Source organism: Cariama cristata, unplaced genomic scaffold (genome assembly GCF_000690535.1).
Source record: "Cariama cristata isolate BGI_N322 unplaced genomic scaffold, ASM69053v1 scaffold5567, whole genome shotgun sequence".
Lineage (NCBI taxonomy): Eukaryota > Metazoa > Chordata > Aves > Cariamiformes > Cariamidae > Cariama > Cariama cristata.
In genome coordinates this window covers 17,109-35,132 of record NW_009626968.1, presented here as the reverse complement: position 1 = coordinate 35,132, position 18,024 = coordinate 17,109, and the positions used below count along the sequence as shown (strand labels likewise).

The 18,024-nt window shown below is 36.3% G+C and overlaps 1 protein-coding gene across 1 annotated transcript; it reads left to right on the top strand.

The window, feature by feature from the left end:
- Positions 1 to 491: 491 nt before the first annotated feature.
- On the top strand, positions 492 to 17,751 carry ZDHHC13 (zinc finger, DHHC-type containing 13). Its single transcript, XM_009704251.1, has 16 exons — positions 492 to 628; positions 1,033 to 1,155; positions 1,613 to 1,690; positions 2,922 to 3,066; positions 4,462 to 4,526; positions 5,273 to 5,435; positions 6,429 to 6,554; positions 6,883 to 7,016; positions 7,787 to 7,887; positions 10,603 to 10,727; positions 11,821 to 11,883; positions 12,248 to 12,341; positions 13,795 to 13,878; positions 15,242 to 15,399; positions 16,797 to 16,894; positions 17,616 to 17,751. Exons 4-16 carry the CDS (start codon positions 2,938 to 2,940, stop codon positions 17,749 to 17,751), a joined length of 1,476 nt encoding a protein of 491 aa, XP_009702553.1. The 5' UTR covers positions 492 to 628; positions 1,033 to 1,155; positions 1,613 to 1,690; positions 2,922 to 2,937.
- Positions 17,752 to 18,024: the final 273 nt, after the last annotated feature.

The following is an 18,024-nucleotide window of genomic DNA, read 5'->3' as shown; positions in this document are numbered from 1 at the left end:
CCCCAGCAACGGAGAGCGGGTGCCCCCCGCAGCGGCCCGCGGGCCTGGTGTCCGCCGGCAGCAGCGTCTGACCGAGAAGGGAGGCCTGTGGCCTGTCCGGCGTGTGCCTTTTTAGTGCCTCCCACCTGGTGTGTGCGGCTGGCCCTGTGGCTCTCGAGTGCCCTTGCCTTTCAAAACCTACTCGAGGACGTAGGTTGTCATTTCTAGTGTGGTGGTATTGCTGTGCGTAAGGGTGTTGCGTCGGGAGCCATAACGCCTTTGTCATTTGGCCTGATGGACCTTAACCATATCCCGTCTGTCCTCCCGTGTCCCTGTGCCAAATGAAAGGATTTGTCTCGTCAGGTGTTTTTAACTGTGCTTTAAATTAACCTCATTGTTTCTATTAATGCAACTCGAGAAGTATAACATGTGTCTCTGGTAAAGAGGGAGGTGTGGGGTACAGTGTATAAATGTCGCTTGTTGATAGATGTTTTGTTAACCAACAGTGTAAAAACCATTGCCATGGGCCTCATCAACCTCATACGCACAACTGTCATAGCACCCACGGGGCTAAAGATCTGCCGGTGCTAACAGGACCATATCGGATTGTTGAAGACCCCGGCACCTGTGATATTGTCAAGGCTACACAGTAAGTACACATTCTGTGTGTGCAAGATGTTAAAATAGATGGGAGTGTCCTCAAATGTGAGCCAGGTTGGATGTTTTTACAAAGGAAAGTTTTACAGTTCCATTTTCTCCCTGTGGTGAAAGAAGAAAAAAAAAAATCACTTACAGGTACTATTGTAAATATCTTTATCATAAACAATGATATCTCAACTAGGTTTCTTAAGTAGAAAATTCAACTCATCAAGGCTCAGCTCAACTGTTTTTGCAAGACTTCCATTGAATGCGATGTGGAATTTGCTCAAGTAGGAGCTGCTGGGTGATGCTTACTGAGGTTTACTTTTTCTTTAGTGTGTGGCTGTCTCTAAACTGGAGGATGCTTAACAAATGAATGATAAGTAAATCAGTATGTTTTTTTTCTCATTTAAGGTATGGAATAGTAGAGCGATGCAAAGAACTGGTAGAAGCAGGATATGATGTTCGACAACCAGACAAAGAAAACGTGACTCTTCTTCACTGGGCGGCAATAAACAACAGACAGGAGCTAGTTAAGTAAGCTCTAGAGTCCTTGTGAAAGTAACACAAGTATTCTGCCGCTGTTATTTGTAATCGCTTTGTTGCTATTGTGCTTCAAAACAAAGAAACATGCTGCCTGAGAAGAAAAGCGTAAAATTCAAATTTTAACCCAGTTGCCTTTGTGAAAATGTCACTGAAATGTAAAGTTACCATGGTTTCTTTATATGTGAAATCATGTAGTACATGAAATCATTAGATTTTCCTGGGTTTGTTTTGTTTAATAGAGATTAAAGCTGATTTTGTAAGTGCCTTGCTAATTACTGGGCTTTTTCTTAATCATTTTCTCAAAACAGCATCTTTTACTGCAAAAATACTTTTCTCCTTTTGGTTCTCTAGTGAGATTTTTTTTTTTTTGTTATGAGCTATTTACTACTAGTATGTTTTAATATTTGATTATGTCTGTTGTTAACCTTACTGTGTTGCTGTTATGCAGGTATTATATTTCCAAAGGTGCAATAGTGGATCAGCTAGGTGGAGATTTGAATTCAACTCCCCTGCACTGGGCCATTAGGTATGCTGCTTGCAACTACCAGTTGTAAATCTGTTATTGTTAACAGTAGCATTTTGTGTAGCACAGTTGTGGTCAGCTTAAATCAAATTCTGTGGTATGTTTATTTTATTGAGGTATAAGGAATTTCACAGCATGTCCATAGTAATGCTGAAACCTGTTCTCTGATTCCTGGCCACTTTGCAGGCCGCAAAGTTGTGTTATGTATATCTGTGTTTTAGTCATTTGGACTCACATTTTGAGTTTTCCTAGGGATCAAACAGTACTGTTCAGACTTTGCCCCGTAAGTTCTGCCTTACTGGGCAAAGAAGCCTTGGCTGGTTTTGGGCACTGAAGTTAACTGTTGATCCTTATTAGGGCATAGTTTAAGTTTGAAAAAATTGTGGTCACTGTTCCCCTCAGACTTCAGCCTGTCATGCTTTCACTTGTTTTGGCTTCTGCACTAGGTTCCTTCGTGTGCACTTGTAAGACTCAATGCTGCCAGTCCTGGGCTTTAAAGCACAAGCATGTAGTAGTAGGACCAGTGTAAGATACCTTGTTGTTTGGAGGCATGTAGGGAGGTCTTTGGCGTTCATCTCCCAGGGCCATTAGCTTTTCCTCTTGGGCTCCTTATAGCTGCCACCACAAACATGCAATGTTTCTTCCTGGACGATGGTGGTGGTATCTGTTGGTGCTTGTGAATGTTTAATGCAGCTTTGGATCCGCTCTTTCTACATCTGCATCTGCTCTGGACTACATCTGTTCAACCTGTTACAGTGCAAAATCATACGACTTTGGCTTCTAGGACAGGACTTGAGTAAAATGATCAAAAGAACGAAGCACTGCTCATCTGGAAAAAACGTAACCTTTAATAATTATTCTGGGATAACTTCTCTGAGTGCAGATTCTCAGGTTGGAAGATCAGTGCTTTCTTTTGGGTTATCTTACTCTTGTGCCAAACAAAGTTAGATACTACTTCTGAGAAAGACTGCTCACAGGAGAAATTACTGTAGAATAACCGTTGTATTCTAAATCAACAGTTTGCCGTGGCTGATTTATTAAGGTATATATTTAATATGATTTTCTGATACAAACTAATTTTTAAAAAAAGTAATTTCCTGAATAAAAACACAAGAATATGAAAGGATTATTTTTTTTTTTGGCGGGATATCCATGAGAATTAAGGCAATGCTTTCATGAAAATTTCCATCTTTTTTTTGTCATCTCTACAGTTTCATTTCATTTATCGTTGCAGACAAGGACACCTACCTATGGTCATGTTGTTGTTGAAATGTGGAGCAGATCCCAGTCTTATTGACGGGGAAGGATTCAGTAGCATTCATTTAGCAGTGTTGTTTCAACACATGCCCATTGTAGCTTACCTCATAGCAAAAGGACAGGTATGTTGTTGATGTCCCAAGTATTGTTTCCTACTTATGAGTAGCTGCCTGTGTGTACGATACATTTCAGAATTAACTCTTTTGTTTCTAGATGATGAGCAGGCATTTGACAGCTATTTCCCTGTACCATAAGTTCAGAGAAACTTAGATAATTTTTTTTATATATGTGTATATATGTTTTTATTTTGCTTTTTTTTTTTTTAAACCTCTCCCCTGTTTTTGTCATCCCCACACGTACACATTTACATACAACTCAGAGTGTTTAAGGAGAGTTGTTAAGGCTATGCAGATTTGTGTTACTATATAAATAACAACTGGCTTTTAAACCGAAGAACAAAAAGCAGTATATGAAGTATGTACCTCATGAAATATTTACCATTTGATTACAATTTTGTAACTAATAATCTGTGCAATTGTCCATCACTTGAAGTGTACAAAATAGATGATCAGACTAGGTATGAATTTTTTGTTAGGAATTTCTGTATTTTGTGTAACTTTATATTGTGTCCACTCTAGTTGATATCTCCTTAGCTTACATCTGAAGTAAGCAGAATTAATGACAAGTGTAACAATTTGCTAATAAAAATGAGAGGAGAGTTCTTATATGATCTAAACTGTTTCTTTGAAACAATGAGTATTAAGATTTAAAGACTTGATAAGTTTATTTTCTTTCTCATAGAGCTCTCTTTAGTAGAGTAACTGAATTCTGGAATGTAGGCGCAGATGGTAATATCACAAACTTAAAGTTTTTAGCCTACCTGTTTCCTACTAAAATATCAATAAATATTGATATACATATCTCTCTCTCTATATATATATAGATATCAAAATATCTTTTAACTAAATATCCTCTAGTGTAATGATGGGTGGAGGCAGGGAACAAGGAAACTTTCGTTGTGAAGAAGAAGGAAGAAAATTAGGTAATGCAAGTGAGATGTTTAAATAATTGTGTCTCGAGATACATAATCAATCCATCCTTTTTTGTTCTTTTAATAAAGCAGTTTTATATACTTGGACATTCTGTTATGTACCTCTGCACAAGGAAGATGGTTAACATTGCTTTACAAGGCGCATTTTATTTATAGTATTTTTGCGCAAGAGGACAAGAAATGCGGTTAACATGGTTCCCTTAAAAATATCTGTAGTGGAGACTCTCCCTTAAAAGTATCCTTAGTGGATACTCAGCATCTTCTGAAAGGAATGACATGCAAGACTCGGGGCAGGGGGAAAGTGTTTAAATGAATGTTTGCTTCTTGACTGGTATAATTTGGTTTCTTTCCAGTTTCTTTCCATTTGTGAAGCTAAGCCGGTTGTACAGCTCTGAATCTGACCGTCTAACTCTGTTTCCTGAAATCACTGGTAATCACTTGCTTGTTATCTTTTTCTTGTACTTAGAGCATAGACACAACAGACTTCAATGGACAAACACCTTTAATGTTATCAGCACAAAAAGCAATTGGGTAAGTAGTGAATAACTTAGGAAGAATCTATTTTATTGTACCCAAGAAGTGATGAGGTTAATTTCTTCTTACAAAATTTGTTGTTAAATTGACATTCCTTTCCCTTTTAGTTGTACTAAAATATGCAGTATTTTGGAGATCAGGAGTTATGAAGTAGCTAATTGGATATAGCAAAGAAGTCAAAAGAATTTCTAAGAAAAATTTAGATCTGTGGCTGAACCGTCTGCAGCACTATTGTACTTTCCCAGAAATTAAAATAAATGGAGGTGGATGCAGTAAAATGCGTTTAGAATAAATAAGATGTGGAGGTCTAAGCTTATACACGGTATTGTAGAAAGATATAATCATAGAATCATTTGGGCTGGAAGGGACCTTTAGAGGTCATCTAGTCCAACCCCCCTGCAGTGAGCAGGGACATCTCCAACTAGATAAGGTTGCTCAGAGCCCCATCCAGCCTGACCTTGAATGCCTCCAGCGATGGGGCTTCCACCACCTCTCTGGGCAACCTGTGTATGTACCTCATATTTGTTAAAATGGTAAGATAACATAGTGTGGAGAAAAACCCTAAGAGCAGGTCTGAATTACAAACTTGGATTTACCGTCGATGAGCTTTTCTGAGGCAAGGCATTGTGTATCTGCTGTTATTTCACAGATGGGAAAAGTCATTTTTATAAGATGTTCAAAAGTTTCATCTTCAGTATAGATATCTTTTATTTTGTTAACGTTTGTACTTTATTTTCATCTAGACCACAACCTACGAAGTTTCTCTTAAAGTTTAACCCCTCTCTCAATGCTGTAGACAATGTTCAAAAGAATACTGCACTGCATTGGGCAATAACATCAGGAAATACTAGTGCAGTGGATCTGTTGCTGGAAGCTGGTGCTAGCCTGGACATAAAAAATGTCAAGGTAAGATTGCTTTCCTGATATTTCATTCCACGTGACATGAATGCGTAAAATGAATGTGAAGAAAAATCTGAGTCCTCTCCACTTTGGATATCCTTTGCAACAGGAGTTGACTAAGAGCAGGCATTCTTAGTCTTTCCCAAAAGGAGTTAGCACCTTTCTTGTGGTGTGGCTCAAAGTATGAATGCCAAGATTCTTTCCAATGGTCATTTAATGAACAGCCAAGTCTTTCGGTCACTCCGAATGTAATTGTATCCTTTGCAGATTCTCCTCGAACTTTAAAAAAAAAAAAGTTGACTGTTTTCTATTTCAAAATGCTGTCATGAAGACTAATGACTTTGGCCGGACTTTTAAAAATAACAGTGTCTTGGTGTCCAATGAGACTCTTAATAAAAAGGTGTGTATGTCATTCTGTGAAAACCAGCTTTTGACACTGCCTGTTTGTACTTTCAGAAGGGCTAGTCACATATGAAAGCCTTCATCCTAATATTTGTAAAAACTGATAGTGGGAGGTATAAATGTTGAAAGTATAGTTTCTTATGATTATATAGATATGTTTGTGCAGTGTAGTTATTCAGGATTTGTGTACTAAGTTGTGCAGCTTTTCCATCTGCTGCTTTTTTAATTCATTATATGTGACTTAGGATATTGCTGTTTCATTTTAAAAAGTTAACATAAACAAGAAACCTTCTCTTTCAGTAAGCGTGTAATATTCTAGCAGACAGTTTAGCATTTCAGGTTATTGGAGACAGTCCAACAGATAACTCAAATGGATGCAATGTGGTTGCAAGTATCAGGTTTTAGAACTACAAAGCACTGGATTAAGCATGTTGAAAGTCTGAATTTAATTTACCCTTGCCTTATTAAAAAAAAAAAAAAATAAGTAGTAACTGCCCAGTTATTCTTGGTTTACCTATATTTATTTATTGCTTCTGTTAACACGTAAATGCTTTCCTTTTTAAATGCATAAATAACTAACCGTTTCTGTTGTTAAAGGGAGAGATGCCGCTTGACCTTGCTTATCAAAGTCTGAATCGCTTCATGGTTTATATGGTAAAAGAGGAAGAAAGAATGAGAAGCAGAAGAAATAACAGGTTACTGAAAATAGTAGAGAAATACGAGGTAATTTCCCAAGTAATAACTAATGGAAATAAAGCTACAGCATTCCGTGTTTAGAATAATATGCAACTTAACTTTTTGCGAACAAGAGGATTTTCTAAGGTTTCTGAAATTGGGTGCACAAAAATAAAAGTCTTTAAAAGCATGTAGCAGTGGTTTTGGGTGGGGTTTTTTTGTCATTTCCACACACCTCACCCTTGGATGTATTGATGTGTCACCTTGTCTTGTCTACCTTGAGTCTTTCAGCATTTGTTACTGCATTAAGTGAATACTTTTGAAGTCAGTCCTGCTTGAATACTTTGTCATATTTTAACAATAATCATTTTAATAGCTCTTCCTGCTGTTGGCATCTTCCTTGACATTGATGTGGGCCATAGGATACGTAATGAACTTAAGTTCTGATTCTTGGCTTTTGAAAGGAGGTCTGCTTCTCTTCCTGCTCTTTGGGATGGCTCTGTTTGTGAGGTTTGTGGCTTTTTCTCCCTGTACACATGTTTAATTGTTACAGACACCATATAAGGTGTCTAATGGAGTATTCTTTTCAGAGTTTAGCTTCTGTTAGCATAAAAGAAATGGCTGCAGAGTGTGAAGGATTTAAATATATGTACTTTTTAGGATGACCATAGAAATTGAAGGTCTTCAGGTGTGCAAAACCATACTAAAGTGTTTAGGGAGTCTGTTAGCTAACTTTAATGATAAAGAGAGTGTTATTGAAGGTCTGCATCTGGTAGACACTGAGATACCCATTCACAATGCTCAGAAATGTGCTTTATCTCAACTTTTCCTTCTGTATTTATGACATGGAATGAGTTTTAATGAACCATTCCCTCCCCTTCTCCTCCCCAGACCTCCCAGTGTAATCCTAAGCTGTTTTGCAGGTTTCCTGCATTGTTCAACAGTTCCTGCAACAGTTGGTATTCATTGAAATTGCGGTGCTATCAGTGTGCAGATAGACAGAGATTGCATTTTTCACCCAATGCTACAGCACTTCTGATATGTAATATTAGGCTGCAACAGAGCACTCTTCAGTTTTATTTTTGCTTTGTTAACTGTCTACGCATCTGGCTAAAGAATGCTTTTGAGTGACAGTTCTTTTGAGTGACAAGTCTTGGAAGACTTGAAATATACTGTATGTGTGAAGATTTTAAAATAACAAAGCAGATTATTTATATTCTATGGAGTTACATTTTAGATATATTTAAAAAAAATAATTTTTTCTTTCAATATTTTTTCAGGCAACTTGTGGGGCTCAAGAATCTAAGGTATCTTCCCACAGCATTTCTGCTAAGTTCAGTTTTTTGGATGTCTGTGACCTGGTTTTTCTGGTTCCTACCTGATATCCTTTATACTCAAGAAATATAATAGAACTCTCTTTGCAGTTCCTAATAAATCTAAGCCTGGTCCTGCAAATAGTAATGAGCAGTTCCAGATAATTCCATGTGACTGTTAATGTCTGGTTAGATTGGTTTATTTCCGCTGGGCAGGGGTGAATTAACTCTGAGTTTAATTTAAAGTTATATGCGGACTAAAAATCTGTACCTTCTTTTATCTCTAGGAGCTATTTGTGTACCATTCTGAACTATTTCTTATGTTACTGCAATATCAAAATGAAGACATCTCTGTTATAAACTTAATTGTCTCTATTAGCATCTCCCTGTGACTCTTTATTCTTCCTCACTGAGACTGTCCTACAGTAATGTATTTTGGCGTGTAGTATAACCAGATAACATGTGCATTAATAATAATTTTCGAAGCATCTCTTCTTTCTGAAATGACAAGGATTTGACAATGGTACTCATGCTTCTGCTTTTAAAAACATCACCCCCTTGCTCCCCCCGCAAAAAACCAAGGAACAAATTTTGTTGTATCCCTCCCAAACAGGTCTTCCAGACTCCTGTCTGTCTTTATTCACAGGTTATGCTTCATCCTGAGCGTACAGTGGATTCATTTCTACCTTTCCTTTACTTTCTTTGAAGAGGCTTTGCACTGTTGAGTACAAAAACGTTTCAGTAGTTTACATGCACTTTTTGGTGCCCTCCTCTTTTGTTATGCAGGGGGTGTCTATTTATTGATTAAGTTTTGTGAAAAGACCTTTATGGAGATACTTAGAACTGTAAAGAATTTTGTACTAAACCAACTGTAATATATTGCTACCCAATTTTAATTGATTTTTAATTACTTCATGCTTTAAGTGGCATTTTCCTTTTGTACTGTTCCCAATTAAGATGTCCTTAATAGAATTATCAGGATTAACTTCGATTAACTGATTGAGTATGTTCCTGCTGGGGATACACGCATATACTTGTCTGAATGAAAATCATGTTATTCAGTGTTGTGTTTTGATGTTTTAAGGTTTTCTTGGTGTCATCTAAAAAGAAAAAAAAAATCCAACGATAGGGGTTTGAGTCAGACACTTTGCTGAAGATAGTGAGCATAGCAACATTCTTGAAGGTCTAACTGTAGCTTGGTGAGATGGGCAAGTGGGTAGTTTGCTATTTTTCTATCCAATCCTGTTTCTCATGAATGTGTTTTCCTTCTGGAACTGGCCACAGATCTGAGTGTTATAAAAGTGTTCAGTATTTTAGTTTATGTGTATTTATGTCTGTCAAACTGTTCCTCTAGACTGAATGAAAATCCAGCCATTCTAATTAAGGACTTCTCTCAGCTCCATAAAAATAATAGAAGTGTAAATAGACCAGCAGCATCCACAAGAAATGCACTATCATTTTGACTATTGTAAGTGCACCCTGCAATTGCATTGTAACAAACACAGCTATAAGTCTGGTAATATACAGTGCCATGATTTCATAATTTATCATCTTGATTTTAATTAGAGCTATTTGCAGTGTTGTTGGCTCATAAGACAAAAAACCCTTGAGGTTGCAATACTTGATTTTTAAGTTATTCACACTGTGCAGTTTATGTAGTGACTGCGTGGTCACTGGAGATGGAATCCAGGCTTGGGCGCTCTGACTGCTCCTTGGTGGCATCATGGACTGTTCTTTAGCAGCCTGAGCTCTCAAGTTCGATGCTTGAATTTAATTGGTATGAAACTTGTCCCACTCCATATTCCTCTGTTGCTGTATAGAGGCAGTTGATCTTGACATGTTTTTCTCTGCTTTTCACCTGACATACAGATGTTTTTAATCCATAGTGTAAAAATTATGTTCCTAATGACCACATATCCTCCCTCATGAATAATAATAATTTGTCTGCTAAAGAAGTTGCAGCGAATAACTATACATAAAAAGTATTGAATTGAAGTCTACTTCTCTGGAGTTCATGAGACATCAATTCCCTCTATATATTGTAATTAAAACAGACAACCACTGGGTAAAAGCAAGTGGTATGCAAGAAGAAAAATGTCCAGTTAGACCAGAAATTTGTCATTCATAATCATGGATTTTCTAGTCTATTTGTGAGGGAAGAAAGTTTCTCAGTAGCTGTCTCGTTACCTTCAGAAGTGTTTAGAAGTGTGTGCTTGGTTTTTTGAATGACAAAGATAGTTCCAGGATGACTTCCAGTTGTATTTTTCTGTCTGAATTTATTTGGTTGTTTTAGTTGCAACAAACAAGAGAGAGCAAGGTTTAGAAAACAATGAGTAAGGGCCTGTTCGGTGACTTAGGGATGTGTGCAGCAGTCAAACTCATCTCATGGCTGCTGGAAGCTTAATAACTATACATGTATGATTGGTATTGTTTAAGTAAAATAGACAAACTTCAGAAGGAAAAAAGAAATTGAATTCATTTTATATCTCTTAAATATTCAAGGACAAAAGTCTACACTCTGCTAGTGAGGATGACAGGGAGCTGTATTGTGATACAGGTTTATACAGTTGTAAAAGTCATTTCCAGCGGTCAAACGGGACAGAATATTCAGCTTCTCTGATATGATGGCCCCTGAAGGACAGAGAGGATCCTACTATGAAAGTGAAAGTAATTATTTTCCTTTTTGTGTGTTTATTGTAAAATAATTTAAACTAATTTTAGAATATTTTATTTGTTTCACAAATAATGTGGTATAAGAATATATTCCTTAACTTGATTATTACATGTGACAGATACAATTCTTAAAATCCCTGTCATGTTCAGCATGGTGGGTCTTCTTTATTATTTCTATAAAACTTGGAGAACTGATCCTGGGTACATTAAGACTTCAGAAAAAGAAAGAAAAGAGGTAGGTGGTTTCATAAAAACAAATGGAAGGGCTAACATGGTGCAACATGTATGTAGTTTTGGTTGGTTTGTTTGTCATCATGTGCAGCTTTGTTAAACTTGAAAGCAGTAAATACTCTTCACTCTTTTAAGAGTTTTTAGCCATGTAATTGAACAACACAGATGATAGATAATGTCTCCTCCTACTACCTTCATCTTATCTTTCCTTCCTCGTTTCCTTATCTTCATTATCCTGCTGTAATTCCCTCGCTTCCGTCTTCTCCTTGACATGTGAGTTTTGGCCAAATATGGTACAGACCCACTGATGTTATCTCTGATATAAATTCACACAGAACTTCACTTAATAAGTATCAATTTTGTGTGGTTTCCACTCCAGTTGTCTAAGGTTAGAAAGAGATACTCACAGTGCTTTCGTACAATTCTGCTCGTAAGACATACCAAATGCTAGAAATGAGTTAAATTTTGTCAGATACTTTGAAGATGCGTTTAACGGTTTGATTTTTGTGCTTAAGCATCATGTAAATGATATGCCATTTCCTAACTCTGTTTTAGAATGGCAAAAAGAAATCGTGGCCAACCAATCAGTAGAGAATTTCATATTTGGTCTCCCTAACCTGTGGATTAAGGAAAGCATTTTGTTTGTGATCTCGTTGCTCTCCATGAGGTTGTGTTTCTTCAGATTGCCAGGGAGAATAAACTGCAATTTTAACCTGTTGCCACAGGACTAGTAAACGTTGTCTGTCTAGTACTCATAAAGGAACAGTAAATATCGCAGCTGTCCTCATCTCTCTGAAGTCTGGCTGACTATATGAGAGGTACCTTGTGTCTTAATACCATCTCATTTTAAAGAATATTTCATTCACGTTATTTATTAATTTTGGCAACAGAGATACTTTTTTGAGTAATCCTGCATGGGTGAAGTTGTATTCGTCTTTGCTGTTTTGTTTCTCATGGACATTTTAAAATAGCAATTTCTTATTCCTATCAGTGCTGGCACTCAAAATGCTTATGAACTGCAAAAGGCCTAATGTAAAAATCTTCATAGATCCCCCTGAAAATGTGATTCAAATGCAAGTGCAAACTATGTCTTTCAGAACATTGTAGCTCTCGCAGAAGCAGGCTGCTTGGACTTCAGAACATTTTGCACATCGTGTCTTGTGAGTGAGGCTTTGGTATTTGTTTTCTTTTTGAACTTGGCATTTACTCAATACAAAAACTTTCTCCGCATTGCTTGTCATACAAGTGTTACATGCATGGTTTGTTCGATATTACTTGAATTTCTTTTTTTCTTTTACGGTGACAAAAGAGATATTTTGAGATCCTTGGACTCTAATCTTAAAATAATTATTTCCATCTCTTTTTGTAAAATTAAGATGTATAGTTCTCATCTATGTTCTCTTATGAGGTCTGTTATACAGTAATTGTACAAAATATGATGACGCCTATGAGATGATGCTCTGAACTTTGAGTGAAACAAGTGCTTTTACTATGACTGTATGCTTTTCCTTCATCCTCCACTAGGTAAGGAAGCCTTTGAGATCTGTGCATTGCCTTGCTTGTGATTCATGTGTAGCCAGATATGATCAGCATTCTCTGTGGATTGGACAGTGCATTGGTGAGAGTGTTTGTTTTATCAAGTCTGAAAATACCACATATTTTAAAAGTTACAGAAATAACATTTATCTCCTTGGAGAGAGAGCACACCTGATATAAGAATACACAGTTGATACTGAAGGTCTTACTGATAGGTGTCAGGGAAATCAGTTAGATGGCAGAGAGAAAGACAACTAAAATTATTAAAGGGCGGAGTGGTCAACTTAACAATAGAAACCAAAAAGTCTCAGACTCTTTCTTTTGAGAGAAGAAGGAACAGGGGATATGATTGAGACTTTGAAAAAAACCAAACCAAACAAACAAAAAAACAACAAAAAAAACACAAACCAAAAAAAGCAGTGAAGGTGATTGCTAAAGTCAATGCAGAGCTGTTATTTGCCAAGCACATCATAATACAACCAGGGAAGGCTCAGTGAGAATATCAATTGGATTTAAAATTGGGAGAAAAAATATCTTTACATGACAGGTAGTGAAATTTTGGAGCTTGCTGCTGTAGAGTTTGCAGATACAGGCAATATCGGAAGGTTCAGAAAGGGATTAGACAAATTTTTGGCCGATTTGTCCAAAAGTAGATACTAAAATAACTAGACAAGTATGTACATTCTGACATTGTAAGGCAGTAGCTGTGGATGAGGAGAACGAACTCTAAAAAGCACCCAGGCCTGTGTGTCCTCCTGAGCTGATGTTGCCTTTTCTCACTGTTGGAGACAGTAAAGTGGAGCAGCTGGACCACTGAGATAACCCTGCAGGGTGTTTTTTATGTTCTTGTGTTCTTAGAGAAACTCCTCCTTTCTTCCCTGCTGTCTCATTACTGGTGATGCTTAAGATAGAAAGTTTAGAGCTTTACATCTGTAGCAATGTATTTTTAGCATATTCTTTTGCCAATAGCTTTTTTATAATGTTAAATACTTGGAAATGTTTTTACAGTGTTTGCTATTTACAAAATGGTGAGACATCCTTCTGGTGCATTGTTTCAAAGCTTTGAGGAATACTGATTGTAATTTGAAGAAAAATAATTGTATATCTTCATGTAACAGTTTCTCTGACAGAAGTCTGGGGGATTTTATGCCTATCTTTGCAGTTCTGAAGCACACAAAGGTCAAACAATTAAATTGAATAGCTTAGATTTTTCAGTCATATGAAACAATTGTACCGTGCGTGGGGAAAGTTGTGGTTGCATGATTACTCCTCATCTAGCTAAAACAGCTGAAGGTGTGCTCTGAAGCAGAGACAAATCCTGGTTGACTGTATCAAACTAATTCTGTTATATAAATTGGGATGGCTTACAGGAGAAAGTTGAGAAAGAGATCAGCCTTGTCAAAGTCTCTTGAGGATAGCAGAAGTAATAGTGAGAAGCGGTTTTGATTATTTTTATTCCTGTTAACTCAAGGGGAAATGCAAATAGTGCTGAATTTTAAGATGTCAAACTTTTTTTTTCCTTGTGTCAAATTCAGGCGTTGGGAACCATCATTACTACGTATTGTTCCTGTCTTTCCTAACTGTGACTAGTGTCTCGCTGCTTTATGGAACTCTTCTGTGTATGTATCCATGAATTTATTTTACTTTAGCTTTCAAGGACATGTGTCTATGCTCTTTAATTTCAGCATTTTGTTTCTAGCAAGTGTAATTATACCTGCACAAATGATACCATATTTCAGCAGTAATGTTATCTTGTAATTCTGTCTTTGAAAAGACATAATATCTGAGTCTTCAGTCAAATACCTGATTAGATTTGTGTGGAATAAGAACTAAGATACAGCTCTAGTGGGATATCTGTTGGAAAATACATCAGAAGGCATTTTTGTTAGAGATGAAATAGGGAAGCCACATGGAGGTAGGTCAGGTTACAGGTTCTGGTCTGGATACCATTTACTGTAATAGAAAATAAGTTTTTAAATACATTATTGCAAAGCTTTATTGATTTTTGTAATTTGGAAATATCTATATTGAACATCTGCAACAGTGGTTTTTTTTAATGTAGTGATAACTTTGAAAAGAAGAGAACTATATATATGATTAATAAATCCAAACTGTTACTTTGGAAAATTAAGAAATTTCTTGAAGGAGAGCCATTATAATGTAGGTCCTGAGGAGGAATTAGCATAGCACTAACCTTTTGAATAAAAAGTGGAGGGAGTTCATTTTATGTCATATTACTTCACGTTATATTGAAATGAATCAATATTCAACGTAGATAGAAGTGAACCAGCTATAGCAGTGGAAGACACAGGTCACTCGTGAACATGAGTTGCTTTCCAGCGTTTCAGTGGTGGTCTTATGTATGCATATTATTTTCTCCATTTCCTGTGTGTGAAGGAAAATGGAAAGGAAATATCTTTGTTGTTCTACTGACATAGAGGCAAAAAAAAAAAAGTTGCTCTGCTTTTAGTTTGTTTGGTTTTTTTAATAGGTTAAATACATACATGGTAAGCTTTAAGTACTTCTTAAGAAACTTACAGAAGCTGGACATTCTAGTTTACATGTATTTACTAGTGGTAAAATACTACTTTCTTGGCATTGTCACCCTCGTGTCTTCTTTAGTTGATGATGGTGTTTAAGATAAATGATAAATTCTTGTCCTAAAATGACAAATAAGCATGAAGCAACATTTCAGAAGTCTTGACAATAAGAGACAATGGCTTATTTCAGTATCATATAAAAAGTAGATAGCCAGTGCCTTGAACGTTCCTTCTGTGGATTATGAACACGTAATGTAAAGATTTTGCAGCCAGAATAGCAAGCAGTCACATATCTATGTGGGTGCTTTTAAGGGGAAACGTGATACATTAAACATGATATTTCTAGAGCACATTGGTATGTAATGTTCATTCCATGCAAATAATCTTTGTTCAGTTTTTAAGTGGCCTAAATACATAATTAACTAATTATGCATCTTGTCAGATTGGTCAAACCATTGTGCAACAAGTTATCATCAAGATGGAGCATGGACATACTTCACACAGATAATACTTTGTTCTCCATGGGTTTCCTACATCTTCGCAGTAACCTGTTTTCATGCTGTATGGGCTTTGTTGTGCCTGACTGTTCAGCTTTATCAGGTATTATTTTCCTTCAGTTTATGCTCCTCTCTTTAAGAGTCATCATATTAAAACTTTTCCCTAGATGATTTGCTCCCGTAAAAACTTTGTGCCAGCTTTCCTTGACTAATTGATGTCACATCTAGGTGCTTTTCTTAAATCTCAGGGCAGTCCTTTAAGTTTCACCAGTACTTGTGCACTCAGCATTCCCATGTTAAAAGTAGGATCGCAGTCTGCAAATCTTTCCTATAACAGAGTTCTAGGTTTACCACTCATCAAAAATTCCTAACCTATAAAAAGATATATTTAAAGGCAAGAAACTTATTTAACTAATAGAACTGGTGTTACTGCCCCAAAAATGGCACAGAAGCTCAATAGCACAATTAGTCCTGAATTGAAAATTCTATGGCAGAGCTCAGCAGTGCGTCATTAGACTGTATTGAATCCCATTGCTACAATAGAAATATATGACCTGGATTTTATCCTGATGAGGACTGTCAAATTTCCTGTTTATGTTTTCTCAGAGGGAGTTTGGCTATGCAAGCAAGATTGAGAAGAGCTGTCTTGAAAACATCTAGAAAACAGCTTGTTTAGCAGCTTTTAGGAAAGATGTGTCATTTGAATACGTGTTAAGCATACAAAACAAGTCTTTTGCTTAGTATCTTGTTTAAAAAAAAACATTCATGGTTTTACATGTGTACTGCTAGATATCTGTAATATCCAAGACACTGAGACTATGCTGGGGGAAAAAAAGGGATCTGGGTGGGATGTTTACGATTGACTACTGTGTTTTGTATGCAGTCATTTTGTAGATGTACCACTTTATGATAGTTAACGTGTTAATTCAGCGAAGGACCCTTGCAGCCATTTCTAAGGGCTTATAAGATTTATGTTGATTAAAAAAAAAAAAAAAGGAAAATGTTAGCAAAGATGCAGAAAAAAACCCATAAATTTCATTGTGAAACTCGATGAAAGAAGGCACGGAATCAAGAAAATGGAGAAGTTATTGTTGAGTCTCTGACATCCTCTTCCATTTTTCTTGCTCAGCTACTTTGTCTTTTTCTGAGGCTCTTTTTCTACAAATTTGTGTGGTAGAATATAGAGAAAATTTGAGGAGATAGGTGCTTAACTGCTATAGATCTTATACTTCTACAGACATCTGTAAAAGTACAGTACAAGCAATTAAGATTGCCTTCTTGGTGGAAGCGTTAAAGTTACAGATTTCTGATTCTATTTTAGTCCAAGTGGCATTTAAAAACATACTTTTCAGTCATTGATTATGGTAGTAGTTACTTATTTGTTAGATATGGCCAACCTCTTCCCCTCCCTCCCTTCTCAATAGTGTCTTTTGCTATCACCGGAATTTTAATTTGTGGTGTTCACGTTTTAACAATTACTTACATTTTCCTTCTGGTAAGATTGCATTCTTAGGATTGACCTCGCATGAAAGAGTGAACGTCCTGATACAGAGAAAATCTTCTAAGCATCCTGTTTCACTCAGGAGAACTCCATACAAGTGAGTATTAATGAATAGTGTATTTTAAGCATGTATCTTTTCAGTAGTGATTTGCTTCACCGCTTCATAAATGCAAAAAAGTGATGATTGATGGATGTACTAGTAGTGCCTGTTATGAGTTCTGCTAAGAGAAGGAAATGGACCTCATTTTCCTTGATGAGAACTTCCTTTGCACTAGGAAATAAACAGCCAGCATAAGAGCTACTGGGGTTCTTTCCGCATGGCTGTATATATAGGAATGTGGCAAAATCAGTCCATAGCATTAATCAGTAGATGCTATTTTGGGAGTGAGGAGGGGTTGTCCTTTAATTTATTCATCAATCTCTGTTGTCTGCTCTGTAGGTTCAGAAAGAGAAGTAAGGTATCAGCTGGCCCCTTTCTGATTTCTTTTGCACTATTTAGCTCAATAGATAAATGAGTACCAAGGTTTCCCTGTTATACTAGAAGTCAGTGTTTACTCGTGTGTTAACAGATGAGATTTTACTAACTTTTAAATATTTGAGTTTAACTTAATCTGCTCTCACTCTTTAATGTAATACAGGTTGTAAAAGTTTAACAAAGGGATAATGCTCAATAGAGAACGTATATTCTTATGTTTCTTTTCTCAGAGCTGTCTTTGACAGCATTATATCTTAGGTACTGCCTTGTGGTCAATGTGTATTTTTGATACTTGCAGTCTTCTTTTGTTAAGTTTATTAATGGATATTCCTTTCCTTTTCAGTCTTGGATGCTTTCAGAATCTTGCAGACTTTTTTCAGTGCAGTTGCTTTGGTATGTTCAAACCCAATGTAGTTGACTGGACCAAGCAATACAACCTTTTTCATCTGACAAAGGAGAAAAATGTTCATTCTGTATGAAATTTTGCTTAATTTCTAAAACCGTTGGAACTGAAAGCTAAATAAAACTGGATATTTTGTTAATTTTTACAAATTCTTCTGAAATTGCTTGTCTTTATTTTTATTATTATTTCAAATATTAAACCTATCTTGCATAAGCTGCAGCAGGTTTGTATATGGAACAATCACTATATATATGTGTGTATATATTGTTTGAGCTGATACTGAAATTTTATGTGATGAGATGACACTAAAAATAGATTTTTTTTAAAGGTAAGTTTTTAGGGCACAATT

Excerpts from the sequence above, each read along its gene's own strand:
- ZDHHC13 (XM_009704251.1), top strand. The coding sequence starts at position 2,938 with ATGGTCATGTTGTTGTTGAAATGTGGAGCAGATCCCAGTCTTATTGAC. Across the intron at positions 4,527-5,272 it reads TCAGCACAAAAAGCAATTGG|ACCACAACCTACGAAGTTTC; the intron begins GTAAGTAGTGAA and ends ATTTTCATCTAG. Across the intron at positions 11,884-12,247 it reads CATTTTGCACATCGTGTCTT|GTAAGGAAGCCTTTGAGATC; the intron begins GTGAGTGAGGCT and ends ATCCTCCACTAG.